A 19,228-nucleotide genomic window follows, 5' to 3' on the forward strand; every position below is an offset into this window, starting at 1 on the left:
TATCATAGCCGCCATCGATAAAAAACACTACTGTGCAGCCGTCTTCATCGACCTGGCCAAGGCTTTCGACTCTGTCAATCACCGTATTCTTATTGGCAGACTCAATAGCCTTGGTTTCTCAAATGACTGCCTCGCCTGGTTCACCAACTACTTCGCAGGCAGAGTTCAGTGTGTCAAATCGGAGAGCCTGTTGTCCGGACCTCTGGCAGTCTCTATGGGGTTACCACAGGGTTCAATTCTTGGGCCGACTCTTTTCTCTGTATATATCAATGATGTCGCTCTTGCTGCAGGTGATTCTCTGATCCATCTCTACGCAGGCGACACCATCCTGTATACATCTGGCCCTTCTTTGTACACTGTGTTAACTAACCTCCAAACAAGCTTCAATGCCATACAACACTCCTTCCGTGACCTCCAACTGCTCTTAAACGCTAGTAAAACCAAATGCATGCTTTTCAACCGTTCGCTGCACGCACCCGCCCACCCGACTAGCATCACTATCCTGGACGGTTCTGACCTAGAATATGTGGACAACTACAAATACCTAGGTGTCTGGCTAGACTGTAAACTCTCCTTCCAGACTCATATTAAACATCTCCAATCCAAAATCAAATCTAGAAATCGGCTTTCTATTTCACAACAAAGCCTCCTTCACTCCTGCCACCAAACTTACCCTAGTAAAACTGACTATCCTACCGATCCTTGACTTCGGCGATGTCATCTACAAAATAGCTTCCAATACTCTACTCAGCAAACTGAATGCAGTCTATCACAGTGCCATCTGTTTTGTTACCAAAGCCCCTTATACTACCCACCACTGCGACCTGTATGCTCTAGTCGGCTGGCCCTCGCTACATATTCGTTGCCAGACCCACTGGCTCCAGGTCATCTATAATTCTTAGCTAGGTAAAGCTCCACCTTATCTCAGCTCACTGGTCACAATAACAACACTCACCTGTAGCACGCGCTCCAGCAGGTATATCTCACTGGTCATCCCCAACGCCAACACCTCCTTTGGCCGCCTTTCCTTCCAGTTCTCTGCTGCCAGTGACTGGAACGAATTGCAAAAATCTCTGAAGCTGGAGACTTATATTTCCCTCACTAACTTTAAACATCAGCTATCTGAGCAGCTAACTGATCGCTGCAGCTGTCCATAATCCATCTGTAAATAGCCCACCCAATCTACCTACCTCATCCCCATATTGTTTTTATTTACTTTTCTGCTATTTTGCACACCAGTATCTCGACTTGCACATCATCATCTGCTCATTTATCACTCCAGTGTTAATCTGCTAAATTGTGATTACTTCGCTACTATGGCCTATTTATTGCCTACCTCCTCACGCCATTTGCACATACTGTATAGAGACTTTCTTTTTTTCTATTGTGTTATCGACTGTACGCTTGTTTATTCCATGTGTAACTCTGTGTTGTTGTTTGTGTCGCACTGCTTTGCTTTATCTTGGCCAGGTCGCAGTTATAAATGAGAACTTCTCAACTAGCTTACCTGGTTAAATAAAGGTGAAAAAAAAACTCCAACAGACAGTCTGAAAAATGCTTGCAATTTCCTCATTGAGAATGATGTCATCCTGCCTCATTGGCTGATTTAGCCACTCAGCAGTCTACACACATTAATATTTTTAATGACCGGTATACGCCTACACCATTCTGTTGTTGGGGTACACCCACAAATGTTAATGGTCCTAATAAAAATACTAAATACCCCAATCCAACACAGATAAGCTGCTTTTTAACATCCTTAATTAAAATACATTGGAAGGAAAAGTATTTCACTCATATTGTAATTAATTATAGGTCATATTTCATACAAATCTGGAAAACTTCTACGTGATGGGTGTCCCTAAACCGGGAGGGTTGCTGCTAACGTGTGCTAATGATGTTGTATACAACAACCAACTTTCTGGTTCCATAGACAGAAAGCTAAAATCTTGTTCATCTAACTGTAGTATCCAATTAACAGTAGCTATTACAGTGAAAAAAGACCATGCTATTGATTGAGGAGAGTGCACAACAACAAAAAACGTTTATTACGGCAACTGGTTTGATACATTCACCTCTGAAGGTAAATAATGTACTTAGCCAGTAATCTTGCTCTGATATGTCATCCTGAGGGTCCCAGGGATAAAATGTAGCATAGTTGTGTTTGCTGATTTTTATTTTATTTTATTTTTAAGCATGTTTTTTTGTTTGTATTATCTTTTACCAAATCTAATGTGTTATATTCTCCTACATTAATTTCACATTTCCACAAACTTCAAAGTGTTTCCTTTCAAATGGTATCAAGAATATGCATATCCTTGCTTCAGGTCCTGAGCTACAGGCAGTTACATTTGTGTATGTCATTTCAGGTGAAAATTGAAAAAAAGGGTATGATCATTTTAACATTTTACACATCACATGTCACTTATAAACTGTACTTCCTGCTTGTCTTCCAGCTAGCCACCTGGGACCCAGTGCATGGCCTCAATGGAACACTAACTGACAGGAAGTTGGAGAACAACATGAGAGGTGTGGTTCTGCGCGTGGTCACTGTGCTGGTGAGTACTGTACTGTTGTCTGTATCGGAGTTGGGTGAGGTTGCCCCTAGACACTGATCGTAGGTCAGTCTAGCATTTTCCCCAATCAGAATTAAGGTTAGGATTGGGGAGGGGAAGCTGATCCTAGATCTGTACCTAGGAAAAATGCATAGAGAATGGCCAAAATTCCGTATTAGCACGGACAGTGCCATTGAGGGCATCCACTATTTTTATGTAGTTAACTGGGTGGGACTTCCAACTTCATTGGCTAATCCCTCCTGGTGACCCTGGTGGAGTCAGGTCATCAGGAGGAATCAGCTAATCATGAAGAAAAAAATTGAAATTGTGGCACTGCCCATGCTGTCACATACGCAACAATGGCACCGATACAAAGATGACTCCTCTATCTCTATGGGAAATGTCACCAAGTCTGTATACGCCATGAGCCTGTATAGTGCTGTTTGATAGACCTGGCATCATAAAGATATCACTTGTAATCCTGCTCAACACTCCCAGATTTAAGTCAGGGTGTCTGTTCACAGGCCGTAAGTGAACGGGCACTTCATTAAAAGCGATTTCAGGAGGATGAATTGACACCATGGAGCTTCATTATATTGAGATTTGAGTTTCGCTATCTCGCCTCCAGCACTGATTTGAGTCTCTTGAGTGCTTTAAAGATTCAGAACTTTAAATTCTTCATAATCCAGCTTTGAAGTCTGGGGAGAAGAAAGAGATGATGCTACGACTTTGTGGCTCTCTGTCTTTTTTTTTTCCTTCCAGATTTTCATCCCTTTCAAAGAGAACATGGAGTACGTTTCTGAACATTATCTATTTTCTCAGAAACGGTGTGGAGGAAAAGGGTGGAATGGGGTGGCATGTGTGTGTGTGCGCGTGTGTGCTTTCCCAGAGGCACAAGGGGAAAGGCTGCAGTACTCACACTGACAAGCCACAGATGGTGGTGGAGACCACTGGAGTATTTGTTCTACTCCCTCTTTCTTGGTCCCTCTCCTTTTTCCTCGGTCTCAATCCTTCTCTGGCTGTGTGTGCGTGTGCGTGTGTGTGTGTGTGTGTGTGTGTGTCTCTCTCTCTCTCTCTCACACACAGACACACTCCCTCTCTCTCTCTCTTGGTTCCTCTCATTCCATAGACCTCTATGACTGACATCCTTTATGAAGTGCCGCCAGTGAGAATTAGTGTGAAATGTCTAGAGTAGTGTGGACGGACTACCGCTGTATATATGAGAGGTAGTGTATGAAAGGCTACCTTTTTGAAGGGTGTGTGGCTACAGTATGTTAGGGCTTTCTGATCTGTAGACCGAGCTCTATGAAGCAGACTGAGCATTGTGGTCATGCCTTAAGGCTTTCTTATGTCCTCTGTTTTCTGTGCTTTGTGATGCCCTGAGAGCCATCCAGACAAAAACCTAAAGTAACAAAGTCTATATTTGGTTGATATTTAGTTGAGTTGTCAAAAACTATTTTTGTAATAAACCAACCCTCGAATCCTGTCCTTAATTTGTGGTTGAAATCTGGTTAAAATGTTTATGTTGACCTTATCCATTGATGTTCAATGTCAGTATGTTGACAGATGACCGGTCGGTTTATACCAAATGACTGGTGGGATTATTACATTTACGTTTTAGTCATTTAGCAGACGCTCTTATCCAGAGCGACTTACAGTAGTGAATGCATACATTTCATTTTTATTTATTTTTTTCCCCGTACTGGTCCCCCGTGGAAATCGAACCCACAACCGTGGCGTTGCAAACACCATGCTCTACCAACTGAGCCACACGGGACTGGGGCCCCCCCAATGCCCCCCCCCCCAGCCCGCCACTGCCATCTGAAAATATGTTTTAATTTCAACCAATCAACTTATCATGTTCAATCGATCTGCTCATTGGCTAATTAAGTGCCAATTAGATCCCATTAGCAACACTCCCAATAAATCCTGTTGGTGACCAATTGATTTGATGAGGACTGTATTGACTGTTTACGTGTAAGGGGGAGAGTGGGGTAACCTGAAAGGGAGCCTCCACTACTCGATGAGGTCTTGTGCTCTCCTAAAATCCATACTATGTGGATTTAAACTGTTCTCCATGGTAGTGAACCACAGGGATTAGCAGTGTATTGTGAATGGCACAGAGCGAGTGGCACCTAACGGCCCATCAACCCAGGCAAGCTGTATCCCTCCCTGGCCTGACATAATCTCCAGCTCTGCTCTCTCTGCTCAGGGACTGTGGAATAATAACAGCAGTAACAACCTGTAAAGTGTTATTTAAAGCACAGGGCCACACCAGTCACCCATTGATTTACTGCCTTCGCATAGAGGCCTTTTTAGCAATGATCTATTTGAGTGGAAAATTGCCATTTCCAGCTCACATGTTACTTAAGATATGAGGGTGTATGTCTATAGAAAGGGGTATGGGGAGTGGGGGGGGGGCGCCAGCGGAATTGTTGACGAGGGCTGGGTTGCAAACAAGGCATATGTTAGGGGAGACGGACTTCAGTCAATAAAACCTGCAGGCAGAGCGGATGCCTCCCTCTCTCCTGGTGGCTAATGGGCAATGGAGTCCCCAGGTCTTACTCAGGAGCTGTAGTGCAGAGAGAGAGTGTTCCACGCCCCCATGGCCCCCATCAGGCAGATCAGAAGCCGCAGTGCAGTGAGTACAGGCCAGGGTCAGGGGATGTGGGCTCTCTAGATGACTTTGCTGAGCCCCTCGGGTCTGAACGGGGGACTTTGCTGGTGCCATTAATATGTGCACTGTGTGGCTGATGGCAGTCTGATGGCAGTGAGACTGTTGTGGCTGTAGAGATTCTATAGAGATGCAAGATCTGATAGGCCCCAAGCTGGACAACCAGTGTCAAAGTGAAGAACTGTAGCCTTATGCCTGTGTCCCAAATGTCACCCTATTCGCTATGGAGTGCGCTGTGGTCTAGTCAAAAGTAGTGCACTAAATAGGGAATGTGATGCCATTTGGGACGCAGTTTTGTGTCATGTGCACTTAGTGTACAAAGACCTTCCCACCAGTCCAGACCCACACACATCATGCACTTTGACTGTGTACACACATGTACCCACCAGAGTTGGGGTCATTCCATTTAAATTCCAATCAATTCAGAAAGTGAACCCAATTCCAAATGTTCCTCGGTGTCCTGGCACACCGTTGGTGGAACCAGCTTCTGAAAAAGTATCTGAAACCCTACCTCTTCAAAGATATAATAATCCCACAGCACCTCACCCACCCACTCTCCAAAAAAACATTTTGTAAACTAACACTTCCACACCCCCTTACTAGCTCTGACTTTTCTGATAGCTACTTTATTGAGAAAAAATGTACTTACTATGACTGTGATATGTGGTTGTCCCACCTAGCTATCTTAAAATGAGTGCACTAACTGTGTCACTCTGGATAAGACCGTCTGTTAACCTCTATGGGCTAGGTGGGACACTTGCGTCCCACCTACTCAACAGCCAGTGGAATCCCGTGGCGCGATATTCAAATACCTTAGAAATGCTATTACTTCAATTTTTCAAACATATGACTATTTTACACCATTTTAAAGACAAGACTCTCGTTAATCTAACCACACTGTCCGATTTCAAAAAGGCTTTACAACGAAAGCAAAACATTAGATTATGTCAGCAGAGTACCCAGCCAGAAATAATCAGACACCCATTTTTCAAGCTAGCATATAATGTCACAAAAAACAAAACCACAGCTAAATGCAGCACTAACCTTTGATGATCTTCATCAGATGACACTCCTAGGACATTATGTTATACAATACATGCATGTTTTGTTCAATCAAGTTCATATTTATATCAAAAATCAGCTTTTTACATTAGCATGTGACTAGCATGTGACTAGCATTCCCACCGAACACTTCCGGTGAATTTACTAAATTACTCACGATAAACGTTCACAAAAAACATAACAATTATTTTAAGAATTATAGATACAGAACTCCTTTATGCAATCGCTATGTCCGATTTTAAAATAGCTTTTCGGTGAAAGCACATTTTGCAATATTCTGAGTAGATAGCCCGGCCATCACAGGCTAGCTATTTTGACACCCACCAAGTGTGGTACTCACCAAACTCAGAATTACTATTAGAAAAATTGGATTACCTTTGCTGTTCTTCGTCAGAATGCACTCCCAGGACTTGTTGGTTTGGTTCCAAATAATCCATAGTTATATCCAAATAGCGGCGTTTTGTTAGTGCGTTCAAGACACTATCCGAAGGGTAAAGAAGGGTGACGCGCCCGATGCGTTTCGTGACAAAACATTTCAAAATATTCCATTACCGTACTTCGAAGCATGTAAAACGCTGTTTAAAATCAATTTTTATGCAATTTTTCTCGTAACCCTGTTTTCGGTCAAAGACGAAAAAATAAAAACATGGTGTCGGCTCGTGCACGCGCCTCAGTCTCATTTTTCTCAGATCGACCACTATCCAAATGCGCTACTGTTTTTCAGCCATGGCCTGCAAAGTCACCATTCATCGTTCTGGCGCCTTCTGAGAGCCTATGGGAGCGTTAGAAAATGTCACGTTATGCCAGAGATCCCCTGTTTTGGTTAGAGATGATCAAGAAGGCCAAGAAATAGTCAGAGAGAGCGCTTCCTGTTTGGAATCTTCTCAGGTTTTGGCCTGCCAAATGAGTTCTGTTATACTCACAGACACCATTCAAACAGTTTTAGAAACTTTAGGGTGTTTTCTATCCAAATCAAACAATTAAATGCATATTCTAGTTACTGGGCAGGAGTAGTAACCAGATTAAAAACGGGTACGTTTTTTATCCGGCCATGCAAATACTGCCCCCTATCCCCAACAGGCTAAATTACTAAAATGTAAATTTGAGTGAATTGGAATTTCAGTGCAATTTCTAAATTGACTGGAATTCAAATGGAATTCATCCCAACCCTGGTACCCACACAACAATACTGTCCAAACAGTATATATATATTGTAGACACACAAGCATGTATGCACACATGCATGCACATGTACACACACACACAGCCATGCCTTTGATTTCAAAAGTGCATAGTGCGTAAACTCATGGACTGAGACACACATTAAATCTCTCACACACACACGCACGCACGTGCACACACACACTCACACACACTCTGCTTCCCGCTGGGATACATACACTCGGCTAGGGAACTGCACAGTCTCACATTCATGTAGTGCACATCCTACTGTAATAATGTAGCAAGCATGCTGTCACAGAGGTACATGTGCAATGTTTCACACTTATTACAGAATTATTTTCTCACTGCTGAGAAAGTTCCCCTGCAACAGGGTGATCAAATTAAGATCCTACATCTGCATGTTAACGGAATTTGTAATTTAGCCTATTAAACACAAACATTGTTTGAAGTGAGAATTAGGCAGGCCTGATGCTGAAAAAGAAAGCAATTGATTGCCTACTTCACCCATATTTTATTTTTGCAAAAAAAGTACTGTGCAGTTCCAGTAGTTAGCTACACCGCTTCATAACAAAAGAGTAATTAACTAATGAAAACACTACCTAGATTTGAATTTAGTTAAACTACCACCAAGCTACTGCAAAATGAAGTTACATTACTAGTTGAACTACATGTGGTTCACTACTCCCCAACACTGCATACACACGTCAGGTTGTGATTGGGGCTATAGAGCGTACAGAGTAGTGGGGTATGCAGGTATGAGTCATGGTGTGTGGTGTGGGGGGTCACTCTCTGATTGATGGTGCCTCATGGCTACAGTGGGAGTTGGCATGCACGTCCACGCTCCCGCTAATAGCTTATTGAGCGACGGGGGCCAGTGAGGATTCGAAAACACTGGTTTAATGTGCACACCATGTGTAGTCAATAACACCACCTAGGTAATACATCTGCCTGACATATTCCCAGAAATATTTCAGTTATCAATAGGGATTTATTAAAGAGAATGGAAGCCAGGAAGAGAAAGGGCTACTGTTTCTGTGTTTCGGCAGATAGTCGAGACACTGTGCAGGATAGTCCATGACAATTAAGGTGGAAAGTGGAGTGTGGTCATATTTCTCTCTTTATTTCTCACCTCTCTCTCTCTCTGACTCTCTCCCACCCCTCCTCTCTTTCTCTCTCTCTCTCTTTCGCTATCTCTCGGTAATGTCACTGTCTGTTTGGTGTGTGTAAAACAATGCCGTTGACCTCTAGTATTATTACATCAACTTAGTGACATTGAGGGAAAACACAGCAGGATTGAATAAGTTAACTAAAGAAGCATAGATCCATGAAGGGACTGTGATAAAGGACAGATGTGGTGGATTCATAGGAAAACCTGTGGTACAGTAGTGGCAGATGGAAGTGTAACAATTATACATTCTTTGACTTTGTCAACTGCAGGAGGAGCCCTTTGTGATGGTATCAGAGAATGTCCTTGGGAAGCCTAAGAAGTACCAAGGCTATTCCATCGACGTGCTGGATGCTCTCTCCAACTACCTGGGCTTCAAGTACGAGATCTATGTGGCCCCTGACCATAAGTATGGGAGCCAACAGGCTGACGGGGTCTGGAACGGACTAATCGGAGAGTTGGTTGCCAAGGTGAGAGACTGTGGCTCTGTCCCAAATGGCAGCCTGCTCCCTATATAGTGCACTACTTTTGACCAGAGCCCTATGTGCTGCAATGCTATGTCCAAATGGAACGAACTAACAATAACACGTAGAATAATCCCCAGAATAATCCCAGTTTATTGGGATGAATATGAGCTACTTAAAAAATTGGCTGTGTTCATCAATGTACAAAACCTTCCTTGCAGGAAACCCTCCTCCATCAATCCATCTATCCATCTATCCACCTTCATCACCTCAACCAAAAGCGGTCTACTTTACGAGGAGGAGGAGCAGTGTATATAAAACGTAATAAACTCTCATTCGTACACAACGCTCTATAATCTCTTATCAGAGGAAAGCAATTACAAACATGCAGCGATTAGGAATCACTGGCTTGGTAAACTGGCTTATTTTTTAGAGTTGGCATAGTTTCTATCCACAGTGTTGTTAGCTATTCACCCTGCCAGGGCCAATAGTGGAATAAACATCTGTCCAACAGCCAGACAAACGAAAAGGCAAAGCTGTAAACACCTGGAGGTCAGCAGACCATTTTCAGGACCATTACACATCACCTCTTGCTGTTTTCCCTTTTTCAGACTTTTTTTGATTCCTAATGCCATTCCACATTGATTCCAACACTGCCGCTTCCAATTTTCTTCCTTAAATGAGCGCATCTGCAAATATGCCTGTGCGTAAGACTTAGAGTTTATCTTCTAGACCACAAACACAGGCCAAAGGGAAAAATGTTAATATCATTTTTGTTGTGTTACCTTTGCCTCTATTCCTTTAGGCATATTGTGCTTTTTATTGGGCTCCAGAGTGGTGCAGCGGTCTAAGACACTGCATCTCAATTCTCAATTCATCTCAGTTCAAATCCAGGCTGTATCACATTTGGCTGTGATTGGGAGTCCCATAGGGAGGCTCACAATTGGCCCAGCATCGTCTGGGTTTGGCCAGGGTAGGCCGTCATTGTAAATAATAATTTGACTAACTTGCCTAGTTAAATAAAGGTTCACAAAGGGTGTCTGTAATGATACAGAGGATATAGGTACATTGTTATTCATTCTTCAAGGATATTATTATTATAATAATTTTTGTAATATATTTTTTTAGGGGGTAGATCAGCTTCAATATTGCAGAAAGATTGTGGTTTCCATCAATGTAGTTGTCTGCAAAATTTCCAATCCCCCATATATATATATTGAAATAAAACATACAAGACCGATATCACCCCGAATTAAAGAGAGAACAAAAGTTAGATTGAAGAGAGGACAGAAGGTAAATTGACAACCTGTAGTGGAGAACACGGTAAGTCATCATATATATATATATATATATATACACAAAATATATATTTTATATACAGTACCAGTCAAGAGTTTGGACACACCTACTCATTCAAGGGTTTTTCTTTCTTTATACTATTTTCTACACGGTAGAATAATAGTGAAGACATCAACGTTATGAAATAACACATATGGAATCATGTAGTAACCAAAAAAGTGTTAAATAAAAATATTTTTTTCATATTTTAGATTCTTTAAAGTAGCCACCATTTGACTTGATGACAGCTTTGCACACTCTTGGCATTCTCTCAACCAGCTTCACCTGGAATTCCCCAACAGTCTTGATGGAGTTCTCACATATGCTAAGCACTTGTTGGCTGCTTTTCCTTCACTCTGCGGTCCAACTCATCCCAAACCATCTCAATTGGGTTGAGGTTGGGTGATTGTGGAGGCCAGGTCATCTGATGCATCACTCCATCGCTCTCCTTCTTGGTCAAATAGCCCTTACACAGCCTGGAGGTGTGTTGGGTAATTGTCCTGTTGAAAAACAATAGTCCCATTAAGCTCAAACCAGATGGGATGGTGTATCGCTGCAGAATGCTGTGGTTGCCCTGCTGGTTAACCTCTATGGGCTAGGTGGGACGCTAGCGTGCCACCCGTGGTGCACTCCATCAACAGCAGGTGCATTTCAAGAGCGGCAAATTTGAATCCAAATAAATGTCAAAATTCAAATTTTTCAAACATACAACTATTTTACACCCTTTGAAAGATAAACATCTCCTTAATCTAACCACGTTTTACGATTTCAAAAAGGTTTTACGGCGAAAGCATAAATTTAGAGTATGTTAGGACAGTACATTTACAAGAGTTGTGTGTAATGTTTTGTCAATTCAAAGACAGGGTCACCAAAACCATAAAACCAGCTAAAATGATGCACTAATCTTTTACAATCTCCATCAGATGACACTCCTAGGACATTATGTTAGACAATGCATGCATTTTTAGTTCTATCAAGTTCATATTTATATCCAAAAACAGCGTTTTACTATGGCATTGATGTTGAGGAAATCGTTTCCCTCCAATAACCGGCAGTCAAGTCAGCGTCACAAATTAAATAATTAAAATTAGAAAACATTGGTAAAATATTATATTGTCATTTAAAGAATTATAGATTTACATCTCTTGAACGCAATCAACTTGCCAGATTTAAAAATAACCTTACTGGGAAATCACACTTTGCAATAATCTGAGCACTGCGCCCAGAAAAATACGCGTTGCGATACAGACTAGACGTCATGTTGGGGAGATCTAAAATCGAAAATACTATGTAAATAATCCATTACCTTTGATTCTCTTCATCAGATGTCACTTCCAGGTATCACAGGTCCATAACGAATGTAGTTTTGTTCAAAAAAGCTCATCATTTATGTCCAAAAATCTCCGTCTTGTTAGCACATGATCTAAGCCAGCCGGACTTCTCGTCATGAACGAGGGGAAAAAATATATTTACGTTCGTTCAAACATGTCAAACGTTGTATAGCATAAATCATTAGGGCCTTTTTTAACCAGAACATGAATAATATTCAAGGTGGACGAATGCATACTCTTTTATAACGTATTGGAACGAGGGTACCCAACATGAACTCGCGCGCCAGGTGTCTAATGGGCCATCATCGTTCCATGGCTCTTGTTCGGTCAGATCTCCCTCCAGAAGACTCAAAACACTTTGTAAAGGCTGGTGACATCTAGTGGAAGCAATAGGAAGTGCCAAAATATTCCTCAGCCCCTGTGTTTTTCAATGGGATAGGTTTAAAGGTAATACAACACATCAGGTATCCACTTCCTGTCAGAAAATGTCTCAGGGTTTTGCCTGCCAAATGAGTTCTGTTATACTCACAGACACCATTCAAACAGTTTTAGAAAATTGAGGGTGTTTTCTATCCATATGTAATAAGTATATGCATATTCTAGTTACTGGGTAGGAGTGGTAACCAGATTAAATCGGGTATGTTTTTTTATCCAGCCGTGTCAATACTGCCCCCTAGCCCTAACAGGTTAAGTGTGCCTTGAATTCTAAAAAAGAATCACTGACAGTGTCACCAGTAAAGCACCCCCACACCATCACACCTCCTCCTCCATGCTTCATAGTGGGAACCACACATGCAGAGATCATCTGTTCACCTACTCTGCGTCTCACAAAGACACTGTGGTTGTAAAAGAAAATCTCAAATTTGGACTCATCAGACAAAAGGAAAGATTTCCAATGTCTAATGTGCTCGTGTTTCTTGGCCCAATCAAGTCTCTTCTTATTATTGGTGTCCTTTAGTAGTGGTTTCTTTGCAGCAATTCAACCATGAAGGCCTGATTCACGCAGTCTCCTCTGAACAGTTGATGTTGAGATGTGTCTGTTATTTGAACTCTGTGAAGCATTTATTTGGCCTGCAATTTCTTATGCTCGTAACTCTAATGAACTTATCTTCTGCAGTAGAACTAACTCTGGGTCTTCCTTTCCTGTGACGGTCCTCATGAGAGCCAGTTTCATCATAGCGTTTGATTGATTTTGCGACTGCACTTGAAGAAAAGTTCAATGTTTCAAGAAATGTTCAAAGTTCTTGAAATATTCCAGATTGACTTACCTTCATGTCTTAAAGTAATGATGGACGGTTGTTTTTGTTTGTTTATTTGAGCTGTTCTTACCATAATATGGACCTGGTCTTTTACCAAATAGGGCTTTCTTCTGTATACCACCCCTACCTTTTCACAACACAACTGATTATCTTAAACACATTGTTAACCTGTCTGGGCGAGTGGGACGCTTGCGTCCCACCCTAATCAACAGCCAGTGGAATCGCGTCGCGCTAAATGCAAAACCTCATAAATGCTATAACTTCAATTTCTCAAACATATGACTATTTTACACCGTTTTATAGATACACCTCTCCTGAATCGAACCACGTTGTCCGATTTCAAAAAGGCTTTACAGCAAAAGCAAAACATTAGATTATGTCAGCAGAGTACCCAGCCAGAAATAATCACACAGCCATTCTCAAAGCAACTAGCATGCATCACAAATACCCAAAACACAGCTAAATGCAGCACTAACCTTTGACAACCTTCATCAGATGACACTCCTAGGACATCATGTTACACAACACATGCATTTTTTGTTCGATAAAGTTCATATTTATGTATAAAAACAGCATTTTACATCGGCGCATGACGTTCAGAAAATCTTTTCCCTCAAATGCTTCCGATGATCAGCGCTACAATTTACAAAATTACTATTCGAAAACATTGTTAAAATGTAATATTGTCATTCAAAGACTTATAGATGAACATGTCTTGAATGCCATCTCTTTGCCAGATTTAAAAATAACTTTACTGGGAAATCACACTTTGCAATAAACGACGTGGTATGCCTAGAAAAGAAGTCTATGTTGGAGCCATCTTGGAACGATCAACCATCAAAAATACTATTGTAAATAATCCCTTACCTTTGATTATCTTTATCAGAAGGCACTTCTAGGAATCCCAGGTCCATAACAAATGTAGTTTTGTTCAAAAAAGTTAATAATTTATGTCCCAATAGTGTTAGCGCGCTCCGAAGGCTAGTAAAAATGTACCGTGTGCGTCTGACTTGTCGTCAGGAATGAGCAAAAAATATATATTTAAGTTCGTTCAAACATGTCAAACGTTGTATAACATAAATCTTTAGGGGCTTTTTCAACCAGGGCTTCAATAATATTCCATTGGGACGGTTGCATTGTCTTTCAAAACGTTTCGAAAAGGGAGAGTACCCATGGGCGCCGACGTCACAATGGTAATGGCCCATCCCCTGTGACCAAGGTAAACATCCTCTCTTTCAGTCAATTTTGATGGTAGGAGGCTCAAACCACTTTGTAAAGAATGGGGACATCTAGTGGAAGCCATAGGAAGTGCTAAATGAATTGCAAGCCCCTGTGTGTTTCAATGGCAAATGTTTGAAGTGATATCCACACATCAGATTTCAGTTTCCTGTCAGGATTTGTCTCAGGGTTTTGACTGCCATATGAGTTCTGTTATACTCACAGACACCATTCAAACAGTTTAATAAACTTTAGGGTGTTTTCTATCCAAATCAAACAATTATATGCATATTCTAGTTACTGGGCAGGAGTAGTAACCAGATTAAATCGGGTACGTTTTTTTATCCGGCTGTGCAAATACTGCCCCCTAGCCCTAACAGGTTTTAATTGAAATGCATTCCAGGTGACTATTTCATGAAGCTGGTTGAGAGAATGCCAAGAGTGTGCGAAGACGTCATCAAGGCAAAGGGTGGCTACAGTACTTTGAAGAATCTCAAATAAAAAATATATTTAGATTTGTTTAACACTTTTTTGGTTACTACATGATTCCATATGTGTTATTTCATAGTTGTGATGTCTTCACTATTATTCTACAGTGTACAAAATAGTAAAAAATACATTTAAAAAATGTATTGAGTAGGTGTGTCCAAACTTTTGACTGGTACTGTATATTTTCCTTTATTATCTTCCCCGGACCCTAACAACCCCTCCCCTAATTGGAGTGAACTAATGGACAACAACACCTAGGCTTCCACTTCCAGTTCATACATATTATATACATTTTACAAACACAGTATATTTTACAATAGTTATTTCGTTTGTGTGATATTATTTCTTATCAGGAATGGTTTTTCCAGAATAATACTTTTTTTTGCATATGCTCTTCTTTGATGTTTCTGAATGCTTCCTATGAAAAGTGTTTTTCCCTTGACCTTGTATGTTCCAAAGCACACAGAATGCCCATGCTCGTCCTGTGCACAATGGCCTGAATACAATGACAGTGCAGTGGGAATTTAAACATGTCTGCCTGTAAACACACACACACACACACACACACACACACACACTGTATAGACCACTATCTGCTGGTTACCTACCGTACATCGTAAACATTATTGACATACAATATTGACATGTCATGAAGAGTCCTTAAAGCCATAAACAGACAATTCACATTAACCTCCCACTGATGTTGCATTACAATGAAACACTACAATAGGATTTTCAATCATTTTAAAGTGATCGTTCACTCAAATTACAAAATTGCATATTGGTTTCCTTAGCGTGTTATTGGTTTTGCGGATCAAATCTGACTCTGTCCATAGACAGCTTACAGGTTAAGGAGACCATTAGGTAATTTTGTAGTTTTTGGTGAACTGTCTATTGAATGTTGTTGTTTAGTCTATAAGAGGTTTAAGTTCCAATCCGTGTTTCATGAAAATTTCCAGGTTAACTGATGATGATTGTAGTAACTCTTTTTTTAAGTGGATCAAGTTCATTAAGAATGCGTCTTACAACACATTTAGATCTGTTCAAGAAACAGTTCAATGGCTTAAACACAGCTGTAAGGTCAAAGATCAACTGATCTCCAGTCAAGCTTTCCTATTAGTGCACACTGAGTGACCAATGGGAGTGGGAGTGCATCCCAATAATATCTTTTTTCACCTGAAGTGTGCACTCGTTCACTACTTCCCACATAAATAAAAGCATTGGATTGATGGAGGCTTGGGCTAGTGAGAGTTTCCACCATATTTCTTACACCGGTCATTTCCTTCAAATCAGTGAAGGGAAGTTAACAAGTGCAAATTTTGGGAGGAAGAAGAGATCATTGGGACATAGCCAGGGTGTTGGTTCTTCCACCCCCAACACACTCACTCGTGTCGCCCCACACCCCAAAAGCATGCTGGGAACACACTTGGATCCTCATATTTTTCATGTGCTGCGTACAGTAAATGACCATTTCTGCCTGTTTAAGCATGTTGTTTCCTTACCAGACCGTGAAATTAGCTAATTAAATCAACAGTGATTACCGTAATTTCCGGACTATAAGCCACAACTTTTTTCCCACGCTTTGAACATGGCGGCTTAAACAATGACGCGGCTAATATATGGATTTTTCCCTCTTTCAATAAATAAAATTTAAAAAAAAACACATTCTGTGACGTGCTCAGTTTTTGGGCGGCATGAAGCTTTCATTAGACCAATGAAATTGCCGAACGGGTTATGGTCAAACAACTTTTTTGTTTACTGTTTAGATTAAATCGAGCGCTCTCAACCTTCCCATCATTCTGATTACGGTAGTCATTTTGTCACCCTCATCATGGCAAAGACACGGAGAAATGCATATGATGCAGCTTTCAAGTTGAAGGCGATTGATCTGGCTGTTGGAAAAGGAAATAGAGCTGCTGCACGGGAGCTTGGTCATAATGAGTCGATGATAAGACGTTGGAAACAGCAGCGTGAGGAATTGACTCAGTGCAAAAAGACAACTAAAGCTTACTGCTAATTTTTAATTTTTTTGTTACAAGCCGTGTTTCGTTAAAGCCTATTTATTTTTGTTACAAGCCGTGTTTCATTAAAGCCTGTGTAAAGTTCATTTGTTTCAATGTACCGGTAAACACCTGCGGCTTATAGACATGTGCGGCTTATGTATGTTCAAAATAATATTATTATTTTTTTAATTCAGTGGGTGCGGCTTATATTCAGGTGCGCTCAATAGTCCGGAAATTACGGTAATTGTGTGTGTGTGTGTGTGTGTGTGTGTGTGTGTGTGTAAAATAACATCAGCTCTTCTTACCCCATGTGGGAACTATATCTAGTTTTTTCCTCTTTAAACTAATTTGCTAGTGCTAGTTCTGGAGCTATAACCAGGAGGGCATTCCAAATGGCACCCAATTCCCTTTATCCTGCACTACCTTTCATTTAAAGAAGTCTACTATTAAGAGAATAGGTTGCAACTTGGGATGCATTCCAGATGTCTACAACAGTGCTAGTTCGGTTCGGAATAACCCACACTGAAACTAGTCGGCACCATTTAGATGTGGAGTCATTCATATTCTCACACAGTTTGTGTGTCATACACTTGATGTCAGTCGGTAGGAGCTATTTCACCCCTGATATTGAATAAAAGCAGAGCGAAGGGGAAGTAGTACTCTGTTCTTATGTTAGTCATAGGGTGTGTCCCAGGTGGCACCCAATTCCCTATTTAGTGCTCTATTTTTGACCAAATCTTAGATTTGACCAGAGTCCTATGGTCCCTGGTCAAAAGTAGTGCACTATATAGGAAAAACCTTCCTAATATTGAGTTGCACCTCCTTTTGCCCTCAGAACCTTTTGCCCTCAGAACAGCCTCATGTGTCGGCCCATGTTGACTCCAACGCGTCACACGATTGTGTCAAGTTGGCTGGATGTCCTTTGGGTAGTGGACCATTCTTGATACACACGGGATACTGTTGAGCGTGAAAACCCCAGCAGCGTTGCAGTTCTTGACACAGTCAAAATGGTGCATCTGGCACATACTACCATACCCCGTTCCAAGGCACTTAACTATTTTGTCTTGCCCATTCACCCTCTGAATGGCAGGCATACCTAATCAAAGTCTCAATTGTCTCAAGGCTTAAAAGTCCTATTTTAACCTGTCTCCTCCCCTTCATCTACACTGATTGAAGTGGATTTAACAAGTGACATCAATAAGGGATCATATCTTTCACCTGGATTCACCTGGTTAGTCTATATAATGGAAAGAGGCGGTGTTCCTTATGTTTTGTACACTCAGTGTATATGGTATTTGCCCACAGCGTCTTATAATAATGAGACACAACATGTGGGAGGAAATTAAATTTGCCTTAGTGGGTTTATAGCTGACCCTGGCCCGCATAAACACACACACACACACACACACACACACACACCGTGAGGTTATCAGTTATAGTAGGACCTTGACAGGTTTGAACAACACAGTTTTCAGTGGACCAACATGTGCTTTCTAATTCAGACTCTCTGATTGGCTTAGCGGGTTAATGACCTATCGAGGTACCCTCATCCTCCGGTTTCTTCCTAAAAACAATTTCCTTGGAGATGACTGAACTCCTATGCTCACACTATGACTCACAGCCATATTAATCTCCATAACCTCTGCTTCGCATCAATAAAATAGACGGTCACACAGAAAATGGCAATCCCTCAATTTACTGATGCAATATCTAGGTAATTAACATGGCATTGTCTTTTCCCCTATCTATCTCGTCTGTGAAGTGTGTGACTATTAAGTGTGTCAGATAGCGAGTGTGGAGTCGATATGTGCCTGTTTTGACAAAAGAAAGGAGAGGAGGACTGTGATCATCAGCAGTGACAGAATAGCCATGGCAGAAAGCAGATGTGATTCTATTGATGTATGCATGAATTAAATGAATGTCTAAAAACAGAACTCCAAGCAAAGTTTAATTTCTCATACCCCTCCGCCTTACCACAGAACCAATTGGATGCAGTGATTTCTGATGTGTGTGTTCACAGAATCCCCTCATTTTCTTGAATTCTATACACCTTGCATCTTGGCATTAATGAATCTGTGTTTGTGTGTGCGTGCATTTGCGTGTGTGTCCATGCGTGTGTTTGTTTTCCAGCGTGCTGACATGGGTCTCTCGGCTCTCACCATCACACCAGAGCGGGAGAGTGTGGTGGACTTTACCACGCGCTACATGGACTACTCGGTGGGCGTGCTGCTCAGGAAGGCTGAACGCACCGTGGACATGTTCGCCTGCCTGGCGCCCTTTGACCTGTCGCTATGGGCATGCATCGCGGGCACGGTGCTACTGGTGGGCATACTGGTCTACCTGCTCAACTGGCTCAACCCGCCGCGCCTGCCCATGGGCTCCGTCTCCTCCACCACCCTCTACAACTCCATGTGGTTTGTCTACGGATCATTCGTCCAGCAGGGTGAGTTATATTTTGTTGGTATACTTTTTGTTTTCTTTAGAAATG

At 41.5% G+C, this 19,228-nt stretch overlaps 1 protein-coding gene across 2 annotated transcripts in view; it reads left to right on the forward strand.

The window, feature by feature from the left end:
- LOC106580171 (glutamate receptor ionotropic, delta-2) overlaps positions 1 to 19,228 on the forward strand; it is a 609,807-nt gene that overhangs the window by 462,406 nt on the left and 128,173 nt on the right. For both annotated transcript variants that reach the window (XM_045704300.2, XM_014160933.3), the window contains exons 9-11: positions 2,457 to 2,558; positions 8,911 to 9,108; positions 18,871 to 19,183. In XM_045704300.2, the coding sequence (XP_045560256.1) occupies positions 2,457 to 2,558; positions 8,911 to 9,108; positions 18,871 to 19,183 (613 nt within the window). The remainder of the gene's footprint in view (positions 1 to 2,456; positions 2,559 to 8,910; positions 9,109 to 18,870; positions 19,184 to 19,228) is intronic.

Source organism: Salmo salar, chromosome 20, assembly GCF_965601325.2.
Source record: "Salmo salar chromosome 20, fSalSal1, whole genome shotgun sequence".
NCBI lineage: Eukaryota > Metazoa > Chordata > Actinopteri > Salmoniformes > Salmonidae > Salmo > Salmo salar.